At 50.1% G+C, this 14,161-nt stretch overlaps 1 protein-coding gene across 1 annotated transcript; it reads right to left on the reverse strand.

The window, feature by feature from the left end:
* Positions 1-1,213: 1,213 nt before the first annotated feature.
* Positions 1,214-11,894, reverse strand: RIT1 (Ras like without CAAX 1). The gene is made up of 5 exons (XM_056123608.1): positions 11,725-11,894; positions 11,548-11,604; positions 6,764-6,837; positions 6,361-6,552; positions 1,214-5,271 (listed from the first exon to the last, which is right to left on the reverse strand). The coding sequence occupies exons 1-5, from the start codon at positions 11,825-11,827 to the stop codon at positions 5,041-5,043; spliced, it is 657 nt and encodes a 218-aa protein (XP_055979583.1). The 5' UTR covers positions 11,828-11,894; the 3' UTR covers positions 1,214-5,040.
* Positions 11,895-14,161: the final 2,267 nt, after the last annotated feature.

Below are 14,161 nucleotides of genomic sequence, written 5' to 3' on the forward strand. Positions count from 1 at the left end.
CCACATAGGATTCCCCCCACAGCAACAGGAATAGCCCTTAAGTACTGCTGGGTCTGGTCTCCTGACACCTCAAAAATGGTACTAAAGGAGGCTTAAAAACAACAACAAAAAAATAGGGTAATCCTTCAGGCCAATCACAGAGCCATCGCATGAGTGGACAGGCCCGGCAGCACTTTCTGAGTTCCCAGTGCAGCAAGGGATTTCCCTCTGCACTCCAGTTAGGAGCGTGAGAGCGAGCACAGCCAAAGGGGTGTGAGCCCCCCCCCCCCCCCCCGAAGATGTGTGAGCATTCAGGCACGTGGGGCAAATACTACAACTACAGAAGAGATTGCAACTCCCAGAGAGCCCAGCTAAATCCAGGCAAGTGCCACAGCGGTATGTGAGACCCCGCAGAGGAAAGCGGGGTCGGGGAGATGGCTTCCTTGATCAGGTAGAAAATACACTTTCTTTCAAGCTGGCATCCTTTTTTTCCCTGTCCCTGAAATGATCTCTGGACGAAGAGTGTGTGTGCCAGGGCCTGTGGGTACACAAATGTAAATCAATTTTTGTTTTTGTTTTTGGACCACACCCCACAGTGCTCAGATCTTACTCCAGCTCTGCGCTCAGGGATCATTCCTGGCAGTGTTCAGGGACCATATGTGGTGTTAGGATCAAATCTAAGTTGACCATCTGCAAGGCAAGTGTCTGCTTGCTCTGCATTTTTTTCCCTTTTTTCCACACCTGGCGATGCTCAGGGGTCACTCTTGACTTTGCACTCAGAAATTACTCCTATATGGTGCTTGGGGGACCATATAGGACGCTGGGAATTGAACCCACATTGGCCGCGTGCGACGCAAACGCAAGCACCCTACCTGATGTACTATCGCTCTAGCCCCTTGCTGTGCACTCTTGCTAGCCCCTAAAAATCAGTATTTTATAGAAAATAAAACTTAACATGTTTTGCTTCAAGATTTGTAAGGCTGGAGAGATAGTGCAGGGGCTAAGATACTTGCCTTGCAAGTGGCTGAGCCCAGTTCAATCCCTGGCACCACATATATGACCCTGATCCCCTCTAAGAGTGACTCCAAGCACAGTGCCAGGAGTGAACCCCAAATACTACACTAGGTGTGGACCCAAATCACCCCCATCTCTAAAATTACCCTTTTGCAATTAACCCAAATATGCCCACTTATTTATTGAGTAAATGAAAGAGAAAAACAACAAGTTGTTTAAATTTTATATTGTCATACAAGTGATTTTCATATACAACTGTTAAATGGAATATTTTTCTATCCCACCCTCCTTGCCAAATCACAATAGCTCAATTCTTGCAAGTATATCAAGATATTAAAACACATATCCCCTTTTTAATTCAAGAGTTGATTCGAGACACTTACACATTTTCTAAGCAACTTTTTTGTTTCTTAGTTTGGGGCCACACCCAGCTTTGCTCAAGGGTGGTCGGGGGACCATATGGGATGCTGGGAATCAAACCTGGATTGTCCATGTGCAAGGCAAGTGCCCTGCCCTCCATACTAACTCTTCAGCCCTTGAAGTTAGCAATCTGGTACGGACAGTTCCAGTGCTTTTCAGCTTGTCCCTGAATTTTTCTCTTAAATTCTAGGCAGTAACTGATTGCTATTATTGCCCTTAAGCTGGATAAAGCTATTTAGTGTATAAATTATAACTAAAGAATACATTTATGATTTACACATATTATACTCCTTGAAATACATAGCACCATGAATAGAATTCTCAATAGTTCTGGTTTTTTTAATTAATAAAAAAATACATGAGTTATAGTTTGCATGGAGGGTTTTGGGTTACTCCAGGCTCAGAGCTCAGGAGCCATTCCTGCAGTACTCAGCAGGGCGCAAAGTTGGGGCTTCTGCATGTAGAGCCCTTAGGCCACCTTCATTCAGTCCCTTATGCCACCTCCTCAGCCTATGAGATTGTGATTTTAAAATTTTGTTTTAAATTAGGGTTTCTGTTTAGTGGCCACACCCGGTAATGCTCAGGGGACCATGCATATGGGATGCTGGGGATCAAACCAGATTGGTGGAATACAGAGCAAGTTTCCTATCTGCTGTACTATTTCTCTGGCCCCATAAATTAGAGTTTATTTTTTGGTTTTTCTGGTCACATCTGGAGATCCTCAGGGCTTACTCTGGCCTCTGCACTCAGGGATCATTCCTGGTAGGGTTTGGGGAACCATATGGGTGGTAGGAATTGAACCCAGGCTGGCAGTATTTAAGGCAAGTGCCCTACTCACTCCATCCCCATCACTCCAGCCCCAATTTTTGAAAAAAATATATACAAAATCTTGGGGTCAGAACGATAGTACAGCAGGTAGGGAGGACATTTGCCTTGCATGCAGCTGACTAGGGTTCAATTCCCAGCATCCCAAGCACTGTCAGGAGTAATTCCTGAGTGCAGAGCCAAGAGTAACCCCTGAGCACTGCTGGGTGTGGCCCAAAAAGAAAAACAAAATCTCTCCGGCCCATGCACAGTATTTCCTTTTCACTCCCCACAGTGCTACTTCTGTCCTGCAGAGATTCAAATTCTGAGTCTTATTCTAGGGATACCTTAATCCCATAAAACATGACTTGTTAAACTTTTCTATGGGGTTCTCCAGGTAAAACAATCAAGCTAAAATAATCAAGTTAGAACATCATCTTTAACAGGCTGATGCCAGCCTTGCAATTTGCATTACACCACAGTCTTGTGAGGCACCCGTGGTGTGTGCTGGTGTTAAAATGTATTTAAGCAGAGGTCCTTTTTTTTTTTCTTTTCACTTTTTGGGTCACACCCAGTGATGCTCAGGGGACCATATGGGATGCTGGAGATCGTGGAAGGCAAACGCCCTACACACTGTACTATCGCACCAGTCCCTCACCAGAGGTTCTTCGGCTTCCTGGGCCTACCGTTTCCATTTAGGTCTCCTAATACAGCCCCCCACCCTACCATTCCTGAACCCTCCCTCCCAGGGTGGCCACTCTGAGAAAGTGCTCCCAAAACAGGCTATAAGGAAACAATCCTATCCTTCCACCAGGAACAAAAGAGAGTCAGCTGAACTGTGCTTTTTAAAATGCTACACAAAGCCATGCGTCTTATTTGGTGGTGGGAGAGGGAGATTTACCTTAGTTGGCTCGGGGGTTCATATGCATGGCTAAGGACTGAACTCAGGGTTTCTGCATGCAGGGCCAACGGCCTATCCCTTCAGGTTTTCCCCACAATGATGGACACAAATGGTAGTTCTGTAGAATTTAATGCTATCTGCCGCCATAGTCTTACACTGTGCATTTTATCCCTACCCAGAACACAGACAGCAACAGAATCCTCATTCGAAAACAGTCACCACCAACATATTTTTTTTGGTTCTTGGGCCACACTTGGCGGTGCTCAAGGATCACTCCTGCGGGGGCCATCTGCAATGCCAGGGATTGAACCCATACTGGCCACAGGCAAGGCAAGCGCCTGTCCTGCTGTGCTATATGCCGGAGGGCCCCTCCCCACCAGCCTTTCAGGCTCTTTCTTCCCAGTACAGCAGTTCCTCAACTCTGCCCCAGTACCCAAGTGAGATACTGGGATGTGTTCTCAGGGCAAACCTGGCTGAGGCTCTGACAGGCCTGAGAGGAATTTAGCGGCTGCCAGAGACTCTCTTCTTGAGAAACTCAACACTGTAGTTTTAAAGCTCTAGGAGGGGTGTGTTACACAGAAATGCCACAGGTTTCCTGAGATCACTGATTGTCACGGGGCAGTTTCACAAACCACACTGCTTATGTTGGAAGTGCGGCTGGTCTCAGCAGGGGACTGATGCCCTTTCTGGCAGATGGAGTTCTGCTGAGAGGCCAGGGGGAAGCGCCTGGAGCAAGTGCTCCGACCTTACAGAGCGAGCATTCCCCAAGGGGAAACCTCCCAACCACCGAAGACACAGGCTGTCTCAGTCCGAGGTTCGGTTTTGAGAGCTTGGTTTCAATGCTGGTTCTCACGGGGTCTGAAGGCAAAAGAGGGCAAGAGCGATTCAGGGAGATGGCTCAGTGGCTGAGCACTGGTCTTGCCCGTGAGACTCCGGGCTCAGTGACCAGCTTAGCCTTCTAAGCACAGCTGGGTGTGGTCCAAACTTGCCCACACCAACACCAAGCTGGAGTCAGCCCCAGCACAACTGGGTCCAAAACACTTACCCCACTTCTCAAGAAAGAAAGAAAAGGTGAAACCAGACCAGGGAAATAGCTCCAGTGGCTGGCACTCATGGCCAGGGAAATCTGCACCCCATGGCCTTTTCTGACACTGCCAGCTGTGGCGTTGGTGATCCAGAGCACTGCCAGGCAGACCCCGCCCAATAAGGGGCAACTTCATGTCAACAGCAGGAGACCAGCTCAGGGGAGAAAGCACTAGGTTTACATGGTTCTGTGTCCTTACACTGCCCAGTGCATCTGGGTTGAACGGGGGCCCTCTCAGAAAACACTCCTGAGAACACAACCCGCAGACTCCTGTTTTCTAACAAGTTCTTGCAAACGCATCACCTGAAGGCAACAGTTCGAATCACTGAAGAACATGCAACCAAAGTCAGTTTGTTCCACATGTCCTGGCTGAAGTATTTGATGTGCATTTCCTATTGGTGTTTCGGTCTCTCAAGGAAGCACAGGGGGAGGGACGAAGAGAGATTTGGATTTCTGGTTGGGGACAAATCCCAAAACACTGAGGCTGCAAGAGACGAATGGAGTGATGCATGGCCACAATTCCTTTTTTGAGTTTGGAATAGAGTCCCCCCTGGGAAAGAACAACAAACGTGGAGTGACAGTCAGCAACAGCACCCCCCAGAATGTTGGCAAATCATAATTCTATTAACGACATCTTGCAAGGAGATGGCGCTTCTCTGGGTTAATGCATCACAATCAGCTAATCGAGAACACGTGAAATACCACAGCACTGACGCTCCGGGGACACTTGCCCCCTTTGGCAGTCCTGATAGGAAGGAGAACAAGCTTGGCCCACGGCCACGGTCACTGCAAGCCCTGGGACAGCCCAGCAGCCCAGGAACACGGTGGCTGGCCTCCCTCAGGTCACTGAGTCTTTCTTCTTCCGGAACGGTGACTTCAGCCTCTTCCACACGCTGCTCTTAGGTTTCGATTTCTTCTCCAGGGCCAGGACAGTTTCCTTTTCTTTCCTGCGGATCTCCCGCACCAGGGCATGGAACACGTCATCGATGTAGTAGCGGTAGGCAGCCGACGTCTCAAAGAAGGGACAGCTGAACTCCTGTGCCAGAGCCAGGCCTTCTTCTTTGCTGACCTTTACAGATGGGAAGACAAAAATCTTCCCTGTTAATCATGAGAAACAATCATAACGGCCTCCCCACACAGCCAAGCTGCTAACGGAATGGAAAGGGGACCCACACCTACACCTATTTAATATTTAAGCTCATATTTATACCTGCTGCTCACAAGAAACAGAGATCTGTTTTTATTCTTTAATTCTTTTGGGGGATTTGGGGCCCGCACACCCTGTGGTGCTCAGAACTCACTCCTGGCTCTGTGTGCAGGGATCATTCCTGGTGGAGCATGAGGAATCCCAGGTGGTGTCAGGGTTTTACCCAAGTCTGCTCCATTCAAGGCAAGCATTCTCTGCCCACGGTCCTATCCCTCAGACTCCTAAAAGGATTTCTGACCAGGGATCAAGTGAAAAGCATGATGGATGAACTGCTTCCAAGAAGCCTGTGCCCATGACTGCTTCCACCAGAGGCCGAGAGGATACCCTTTCACTGAACCTTGTCTCTCCAGCATGCAGCAGAGCTCTGGACCCCACTGTTTCCTTGAAGGATGCTGCCGCCTCTCCCAGAATCCCCTTTTCTCTTTACCTGCCCTGCCAGGGCTTATAGGTTTCAAAACAAAAAGCAAATACTGAAGTCTAAATAAATCCAATTGCAATAAAAACAGATTTATTCCGACGTTTTTTTGTTTTGATTTTGAGCCACATCCGGCAGTGCTCAGGGCTTACTCTTGGCAGAACTCAAGGATCGAACCTGGATCGAGGATTGAACCTGGGTCAGCCACATACAGGGCAGATGGCGCTACTCTCTATACTATGGTTCTGGTCCCTTTACTCTGAAGCTTAAGGAGACAATTTTTGATTCTGCACCTGATGCAACCCCTAAAACACAGATTTTTTTTTTTGAGGGAATAACCACATCCAGTAGTGATCAGGGCTTACTCCTGGCAGTGTTGGGCAGTCACATAATATGCTGGGGATCCAACTGGGAACCTTGCAAGCCCATGCCTTTCCCGTAGACCACCACTTTTGCCCCATTCAGGAAAAATTTCAAGGTTAGCAAAAAATTGCACTTTTATGGTAAAGAAATGCAGTCAGTGTTTCCCCCCTTACCTGTCTCAGTAGATTTAGGTCAGACTTATTTCCCACAAGAACCACGGGCGTATCATCAGTCCGTCGAACTCGATAAATAAGCTGTTTGAATTCCCGAACTTCATGGAAACTTCGACGGTCGGTGATCGAGTAACAAATGATGAACCCTTCTCCAGCCCTCATGTACTGATCCCGCATGGCAGTAAACTCTGCCTAGAGGGGAACAAGGGTCATTAGTGACTGATGCATCCAGAGCTACTGACATACTAGCCGCAAAATTCACACAAAAGCAGAGCTGTCCATTACCTGCTATCCTGAGTCAGCATACATAAAAGAAGAGAAGAGATGAACCAGTGAGGATCTCTGCAGACCTTCCCACCCCCTCACCGAAGCACAAAGGTACTAGCCCATGGGGAAGGAATACCTGTCCGGCTGTGTCCAAAATGTCCAGATTGGCAGGCTCATCGTCAATACGAATCCGGATTTTATAAGCATCTTCTACAGGAGGGAAGAAAGGTATATTGTAAACGCACACATGGAAGCTCAAGAGATTAGCGGGTAGGGCATTTGCCTTGCACATGGCAGACCTGGGTTCGATTCCCAGCATCCCATATGGTCCCCCAAGCACCGCCAGGAGTAATTCCTGAGTGCATGAGCCAGAAGTAACCCCTGTGCATCTCCAGGTGTGACCCAAAAAGAAAAAAAAAAACCAAAACAAAACCCCACATGTAGGAATATGCAACATGAGAATTAATTTCCTGGAAAAGCAGATGACACCCTAGTTCTTTACATGACCAAATTTTCTCAGGAAAACTGAGATGTAAACTGGATGTTCAATGAAAAGACATTTTTCTTTTCCTTTTTTTTTCTGGGGGGGGGGGATGCAGTTAAAGGGTTTGGCCCACATTCAGTGGTGCTGATGTGAGACTCTGGGCTCAGGAATCACTCCTGGGGGTGTGCAGATGTCAGGGATGCCAAAGATCAACTGGAGTCATCTGCATGCAAGGCAAGCCCGACCCACTGTACTAGCTCTCTGTCCTGTTTTCATAAAAATTGGAATTTCAAAACCAAAATTACATGTTCATATAAATTTATTCATAGCTTAATGAGGCTTTTATAGTTTTATTTTGGTTTTGGGGTCACAGCTCACTTGATCATTTCATCATTCAACAATTGTTGTGCATTATCTGGCTATTCCCCTTTCCCCCCTTTATTTTTTGGTGGGGTGTGGGCTACACATGGCAGTGCTCAGGGCTTACTCCTGACTCTGCATTCAGGCATCACTCCTGGGGAACCAGTGCTAGGTACAGAACCCAAGTCAGTTGCAAGGCAAGCACCCTGCCCTCTATACCATCTATCTGCCCCCCCCCTTTTTTTTTGGCTTTTGGGCCACACCAGGCATGCTCAGGGGTTACTGATGGCACTGTACTCAGGAATTACTCCTGCCAGTGCTCAGGGGACTATCTGGGATGTCAGAGATTCAACCTGGGGTGGTCGTGTGCAAGGCAAAAGTTCTACGTTGTACTACTGCTCCAGCGCTTGGCCCCTTCTTTTGCATACTTTCTTAAACCCTTCTTATGAGTGAATATAATCATAACATTGGGACCAGCATAAAAATAAATGAGAGAGAGAAACCTGAAAGAGAAGAGTGTTAGGTAAGTCACTAGTGAGTATAGAGTCTCATGTATACTTTTCCTACATGAATGTGTGCACACACACATATATTTAACAGTTTTGTTTTGGGTGCCATACTGGAGGTGCTCAGGGTTTACTCCTGGCCCTAAACAAAAAAATTTATACCTTCTGGTCACAATGGGCTGGAGCAATAGCACAGTGGGTAGGGTGTTCGCCTTGCATGAGACCAACCTGGGTTAGATTCCTCCATCCCTCTTGGAGAGCCCGGCAAGCTACCGAGAGTATCCCACCCAGACAGCAGAGCCTGGCAAGCTCCCTGTGGCATATTCGCTATGCCAAAAACAGTAAGAACAAGTCTCACAATGAAGATGTTACTGGTGCCTGCTCAAGCAAATCGATGAACAAAGGGAGGACAGTGCTACAGTGCTGCTGGTCACAATGCACAGTTTTTTTTTTCTTAAGATAGTAAAGGTAAAGGTAAAGGCCCTCCCGTTGATCGTCGATTTGCTCGAGCGGGCCCAGTAACGTCTCCATTGGAGACTTTGTTGTTACAGTGTCTGGCATATCGAATACTCTCGGTAGCTTGCCGGGCTCTCTGAGGGGGGCGGAGGAATCGAACTCGGGTCGGCCATGTTGGCCCTTAAGATAGTAGCTGAATAATTAGCAATACTCCTACATTTAAAAAAAAAAAAAAGGGGGGCTGGAGCAATAGCAGAGCGGATAGGGTGTTTGCCTTGCACGCAGCCGACCCAGGTTTGATTCCCAGCATCCCATATGGTCCCCCGAGCACTGCCAGGAGTAATTCCTGAGTGCATGAACCAGGAGTAACTCTTGTGCATTGCTGGGTGTGACCCAAAAAGAAAAAAAAAAAAAGATAGTAGCTGAGAGGCCTGAGCAATAGTAGAGTTAATAGGGCATTTCCCTTGCATGCAGCCAACCTGGGTTTGATCCTCAGCATCCCGATGGTCCCCCAAGCCCAACAGGAGTGATCCCTGAGTGTACAGCTAGGAGTAAGCCCTGAGCATTGCCACGTGTGGCCTCCCCGCCAAAAAAAATGACAAAAAAAGATAGCAGCTGAAGTTGGAAAGAAAATGCATTAACTCAAATTCAACCAGCTTAATCAATGGCTGAATAAATAGCAGTACTCCTACATTTAAAAAAATGCATTAGGGGCTGGAGCAATAGCACAATGGGTAGGGTGTTTGCCTTGCACGTGGCCGACCCAAGTTCAATTCCCAGCATCCCATATGGTCCCCTGAGCACCGCCAGGGGTAATTCCTGAGCGCAGAGCCAGGAGTAACCTCTGTGCATCGCCGGGTGTGACCCAAAAAGAAAAAAAAATGTATTAACCTTAAACTCAGTGAGAACACCCACTCCAACTTTTTGCTCACCACTGTAGTCATAGGGGCCCCCCCACAGTGCTCAACAAGAACTTCAAACCCAAGTATCTGCCGCTGAACCAGAGAATATCACCAGAATAGGAGCTGGGTGGAGGGGAAACGGATAGTCCTATCTGCCATATCCACAGAAATGTCCATTACCCGAAGAACTGAAAAGCGGAGTTAACGCAGACCTCACTGGGTGCGTGAAACAGCACAGGCCTAAGACAGTCAACTCTCTCCTAAAGCAGACCCAGGGGCATTAGGAAAGGTGACAGCAAGTTTGTTGTTTTGTTGGTTTTTGGGCCATATCCAGCGGTACTCAGGGCTTATTCCTGCCTCTGAGCTTAGGGGATCAAACCTGGGCCAGTTACAAGCAAGGGTCTTCCCTGCGGTACAATCTCTCTGCTCTCTGGCTCAAAGTTGTTGCATCACTGGGAGGGTGGGGGGGAGGGGAAGGAGGGGAAAGGGAAGAAGCAGCTGGCGGCTAGAGCAACAGTACAGACGTAGGGCATCTGCCTTGCTACATGAGGCCAATTTGGTTCCATCCCGGTTACAGCTGGGTGGCCCCAAAACAAAACAAAAAGCAACCAATACAGGAGACCTGTGAAACCCCACCCCATTTTACTTTCAGCCTGGGACATTACTCCTGAGTCAAACAGGCTTCCTCGTGTTCAGCAATGAATGACTGTCTTTAACAGAGAACAGCAACTGTTTTTGTTTCAGGGTCACACCCAGCTGTGCTCAGGACTCACTCCTCCTGACTCTGAGCTCAGGGATCACTCCTGGTAGGGTTCAGGGGACCATATGGGGTGCTGAGGACTGAACCTGGGCTGGCCATGTGAAAGGCAACCACTCAATCCACCATACTATCTCTCCAGCCTACAGCAACGTTTCCCCCGCCCCAACAACATTTTTTAAAAGACAAAACAAAACTACTCTCTAAGTTTTAAAGTGGTCTGCCAATGATAGAGACTTCAGGATTATAAGACAACAAGGGGCTGCAGAGATAATATAGAAGAAAAGGCACTTGCCTTGATGAGGCCAACCCAGGTTGGATCCCCAGCACAACACATTGGTCCCCAGTACCCCACCAGGAAACATTCCTGAGAGCAGAGCTAGAAGTAATCTCTGAGCAGGGTGTGACCCTGCCTCTCAAAAAAAAAAAAAAAACAAACCCACACGGGAGGATGAACTTGAATTGTAAGGAAGCAAATGCAGGACTGGACTCCAGGTTCTGCACAGCTGGGTTTAGAGTTCAGTGTGCTGGCTCAACTTGTTTATCTGCTTCCTTTTGTGGAAGTTCAAACCAGCTGACTCATAGCTACAGTCAGGCTAAGTCTGACCCATAGAGAAGTGACAGCCACAGGCTTCTCTTAGTGGCCTTTAAACTTTTTCCTCTAGTCTGGCAATACAGTAGAACTTTTTCCTCTAGTCTGGCAATACAGTAGAACTTTTTCCTCTAGTCTGGCAATACAGTAGAACCAGTAGGGCTGGAGCGATAGCACAGCAGTAGGGCGTTCGCCTTACAAGCGGCCAACATGGCCGACCCAAGTTCGATTCCTCCGCCCCTCTCGGAGAGCCCGGCAAGCTACCGAGAGTATTCGATATGCCAGACACAGTAACAGTAGAACAATTAGGAAAAAAAAAATCAGGACAAAGTGCCCCATTACATCTCAATAAGATACAGAGCCAGAATAGAGGTGGCTATGTGCAGAGAGACTTAACTCCTGGAAAAAAGAAAAAAGTTTCAGCATGTTCCATGACTCTACTGCTAAAAAAATCCAAATGAGGGACCCAAAAAAGGCTCAAACTGTAGCAAAGGGGCCAGGAAATCAGTACAGTGGGTAAGGTGATTGCATCACGGAAGGTCCCCCAAGCACCGAGTGCAGAACTCCTGAGCATCGCTGGGGTGTGACCCAAAGTTAAAAAAAAAAAAAACTAGCAGAAAACAGCAGTCTTGGGGGCAGGGCAGACAGTAGAGGGGATGTCACGTGACTTGCATGCATCCCCTTTCCCATCCCTGCCACCACACTGGATCCTCGGAGCCCCAGTTGTGACCCCTGAGCACTGCAGAGCCAGGAGTTAGCCCTGAGCACCGCGAGGTTGTGGACCCCAAACCAAACCAACAAAAAAAGAAATGCCTCGTTAGGGGGTGTCTCTGGACACTTCAGGGGCGCTGCAGGAGACTTACCGATGGTGGGGTCGTGGTCTTCCGGGAAGCGGTGGCTGATGAACTGCATGGTCATGGCTTGAAAGACAAGAAATGAAAGTTTACCACCCGCACAAAGGTGAGGGCCGGGCGTTGACGCGCGCTGTCCGGCCGGCTCGGGTGGACGTGGGAGCTTCGCCGGCCCCGGCTGACACCTACCGCTCTTGCCCACGCCGCCGGCCCCCAGCATCACCAGCTTGTACTCCCGGGACTGCCCCGCGGGGCCGCTGCAGCCCCCCGCGGGGCGCCCTCCAGCGTCCATCGTCGCGGGGACCCTCCTCGGCTGCTCCAGGAAAGCCACCTAAGGAGCCGGCAGAGAAGAGGGAGTCGGGGCCGCCGGTGACGACGTCCTCACGTCACCCCCGGAGCCGCGGGGTCTGGGAGCGCAGACACCGCACGCTCTAGGCCGCGGGGCCCCCAGGCCCGCCCCCTCCTCGCGTCCGTCCGCGCCGTCCCCCCCGGACAGCACCACGCCCTCGCCGCCGCGCCGCACCCCCGCCTCACCCGCCTCGGCCTCGCCCTTCGGGCTCCGACCCGCTTCGGTCGCGCCGGGGGTCGGCGTATGGGGAGAAGGGGGAGGCACGGGCGCCGACCTGTGACCCCTCCCGGGCCAGGGAAGATGGCGCCACCGGCGCTCACGTCCCGGCGACGCCCCGCCCCGCCCCGTGACGCGCGAGAAGCCCCGCCCCCAGTCCGGCCCCGCCCCGCGGACGTCCCACCCCCCACGAAGCCCTCACAGGCTCCGCCCCCGGCCCGGAGACGCCCCGCCTCCAGCACAGGCCCCGCCCTGGCCCAATGATGCGCGCGCAGACTCCGCCCCAGCTCGGCGATGCCCCACCCCCACCGGTCGCCCGTTAAGGCCCCGCCTCGCCCCGGGCTTGGGGTTCGCGCACACACCCGCACAGCGAAACTGCTACGTGATGAGTACGTGGGGGACTCGCCAAGAAGCCAAGGATCTTTGTCTACCAACTTACTGGGCCGGAGCGACAGGACTGCCTGGAAGGCGTTGGCGTGGCACGCGCCCGACCGGCTCGAGCTCCGGCACTCCAGGGGGTCTCTTGAGCGCCGCCCTTCCCACATCCCCTCCATCCAGGAGTGCTCTTTGAGCAGTCTGGAGCAGGCCCTGAGTAAGCGCCCAGTGTGGCCCCAACACTCGAACTAAAAAATCGTCTGAGGAGTTTGCTGCCAGGTGTGGCCCAAAACCAAAAATATAAAAAGGTAAGTGCAGCTGAGGGACAAGGAGAGTCCCCAATAAGGTTCCCCAAAAACTGTCGAAGAAGGGTGCCTGGATGGCGCGGTGGCTCCAGAAGCATCTCAGGGGATTTTTTAAAATCTTTTAGTTTTGGGACCATACCTGATGATGCTTAGGGGTTACTCCTGGCGGTGCTTGTGAACTTAGGGGCATGATGCTGGGGATTGAACATGGATAGCCCGCGTGCAAGGCAAGCATCCTACTTGCTGTATCGCCAGTCCCCATTTCTTTTTGGGGGGAGGGGATATGTGGGCGTGGACAGTGCAAAACCCTACAAAGCCCAAGCTAGCCAAATAACAAGGACATGGGCACCCACCAAAACCTCTTCCCAAACATGTCAGAGCAATTCCAGTAAAATTAAAAATTACTGACTACAGCCCTTACATGGATTAGGTTTAGCTGGGAAGAGCACCGATGGCCCATGCATGCCTAGGATGCTCACAGAAAATGTCTGAAAGCCTTGGCAGCTTGTCCCAGGGTCCACCATAGGAACTTCACTGGGCACCAGCCTCACTGTGACTTAACCAGATGTTCACCTCCCATGTATTCACAACAGTTTCTGCTGTTTTATCAACATAGACATAGGTATTCTAGAATTAGGTGTCCCTTCCCCACTCAAATGTACTCTGGTAAGGAAATGACAAAGTAAAGGAAATGACAAAATTCAACTATTTTTTTTTTTGCTTTTTGGGTCACACCCGGCGATGCTCAGGGGTTACTCCTGGCTCATGCACTCAGGAATTGCTCCTGGCGGTGCTTGGGGGACCATATGGGATGCTGGGATGCTGGGAATCGAACCTGTGTTGGCCATGTTGGCTGTGTGCAAGGCAAACACCCTACCCGCTGTGCTATCGCTCCAGCCCCTCAACTGTTTTTTAAGTGGATGTGATTTTAAACAAAACAGCAAAGGAAGGCATTATTGCCACTTCGCTATCAGGCAGCATACATACATCCTAGGTTAATTTTTTTGGGGGGGGGGGGGATTCACACCCAACTGTGCTCAGGGCTCACTGGAGGCGCCAGGGAGACTGTGCAAAGCAAGCAGCCTTCCTGCTATACTATCTCTCCGCCCTTGCCTCCAGATATTTTTTAATCAATCCCTCTTTCTGTACAACAAGGCAGAGCTTGGATATAAAAAATGAAAATATCTAGGGCTGGAGTGATAGCACAGCGGATAGGGCATTTGCCTTGCACATGGCCGACCCGGGGTTCGATTCCCAGCATCCCATATGGTCCCCTGAGCACTGCCAGGAGTAATCTGAGTGCATGAGTCAGGAGTAACCCCTGTGCATTGCCGGGTGAGACCCAAAAAGAAAAAAAGAAAAATGAAAGCATCTAGCAGTA

This window comes from Sorex fumeus, unplaced genomic scaffold (assembly GCF_029834395.1).
Source record: "Sorex fumeus unplaced genomic scaffold, SorFum_2.1 ptg000047l, whole genome shotgun sequence".
Lineage (NCBI taxonomy): Eukaryota > Metazoa > Chordata > Mammalia > Eulipotyphla > Soricidae > Sorex > Sorex fumeus.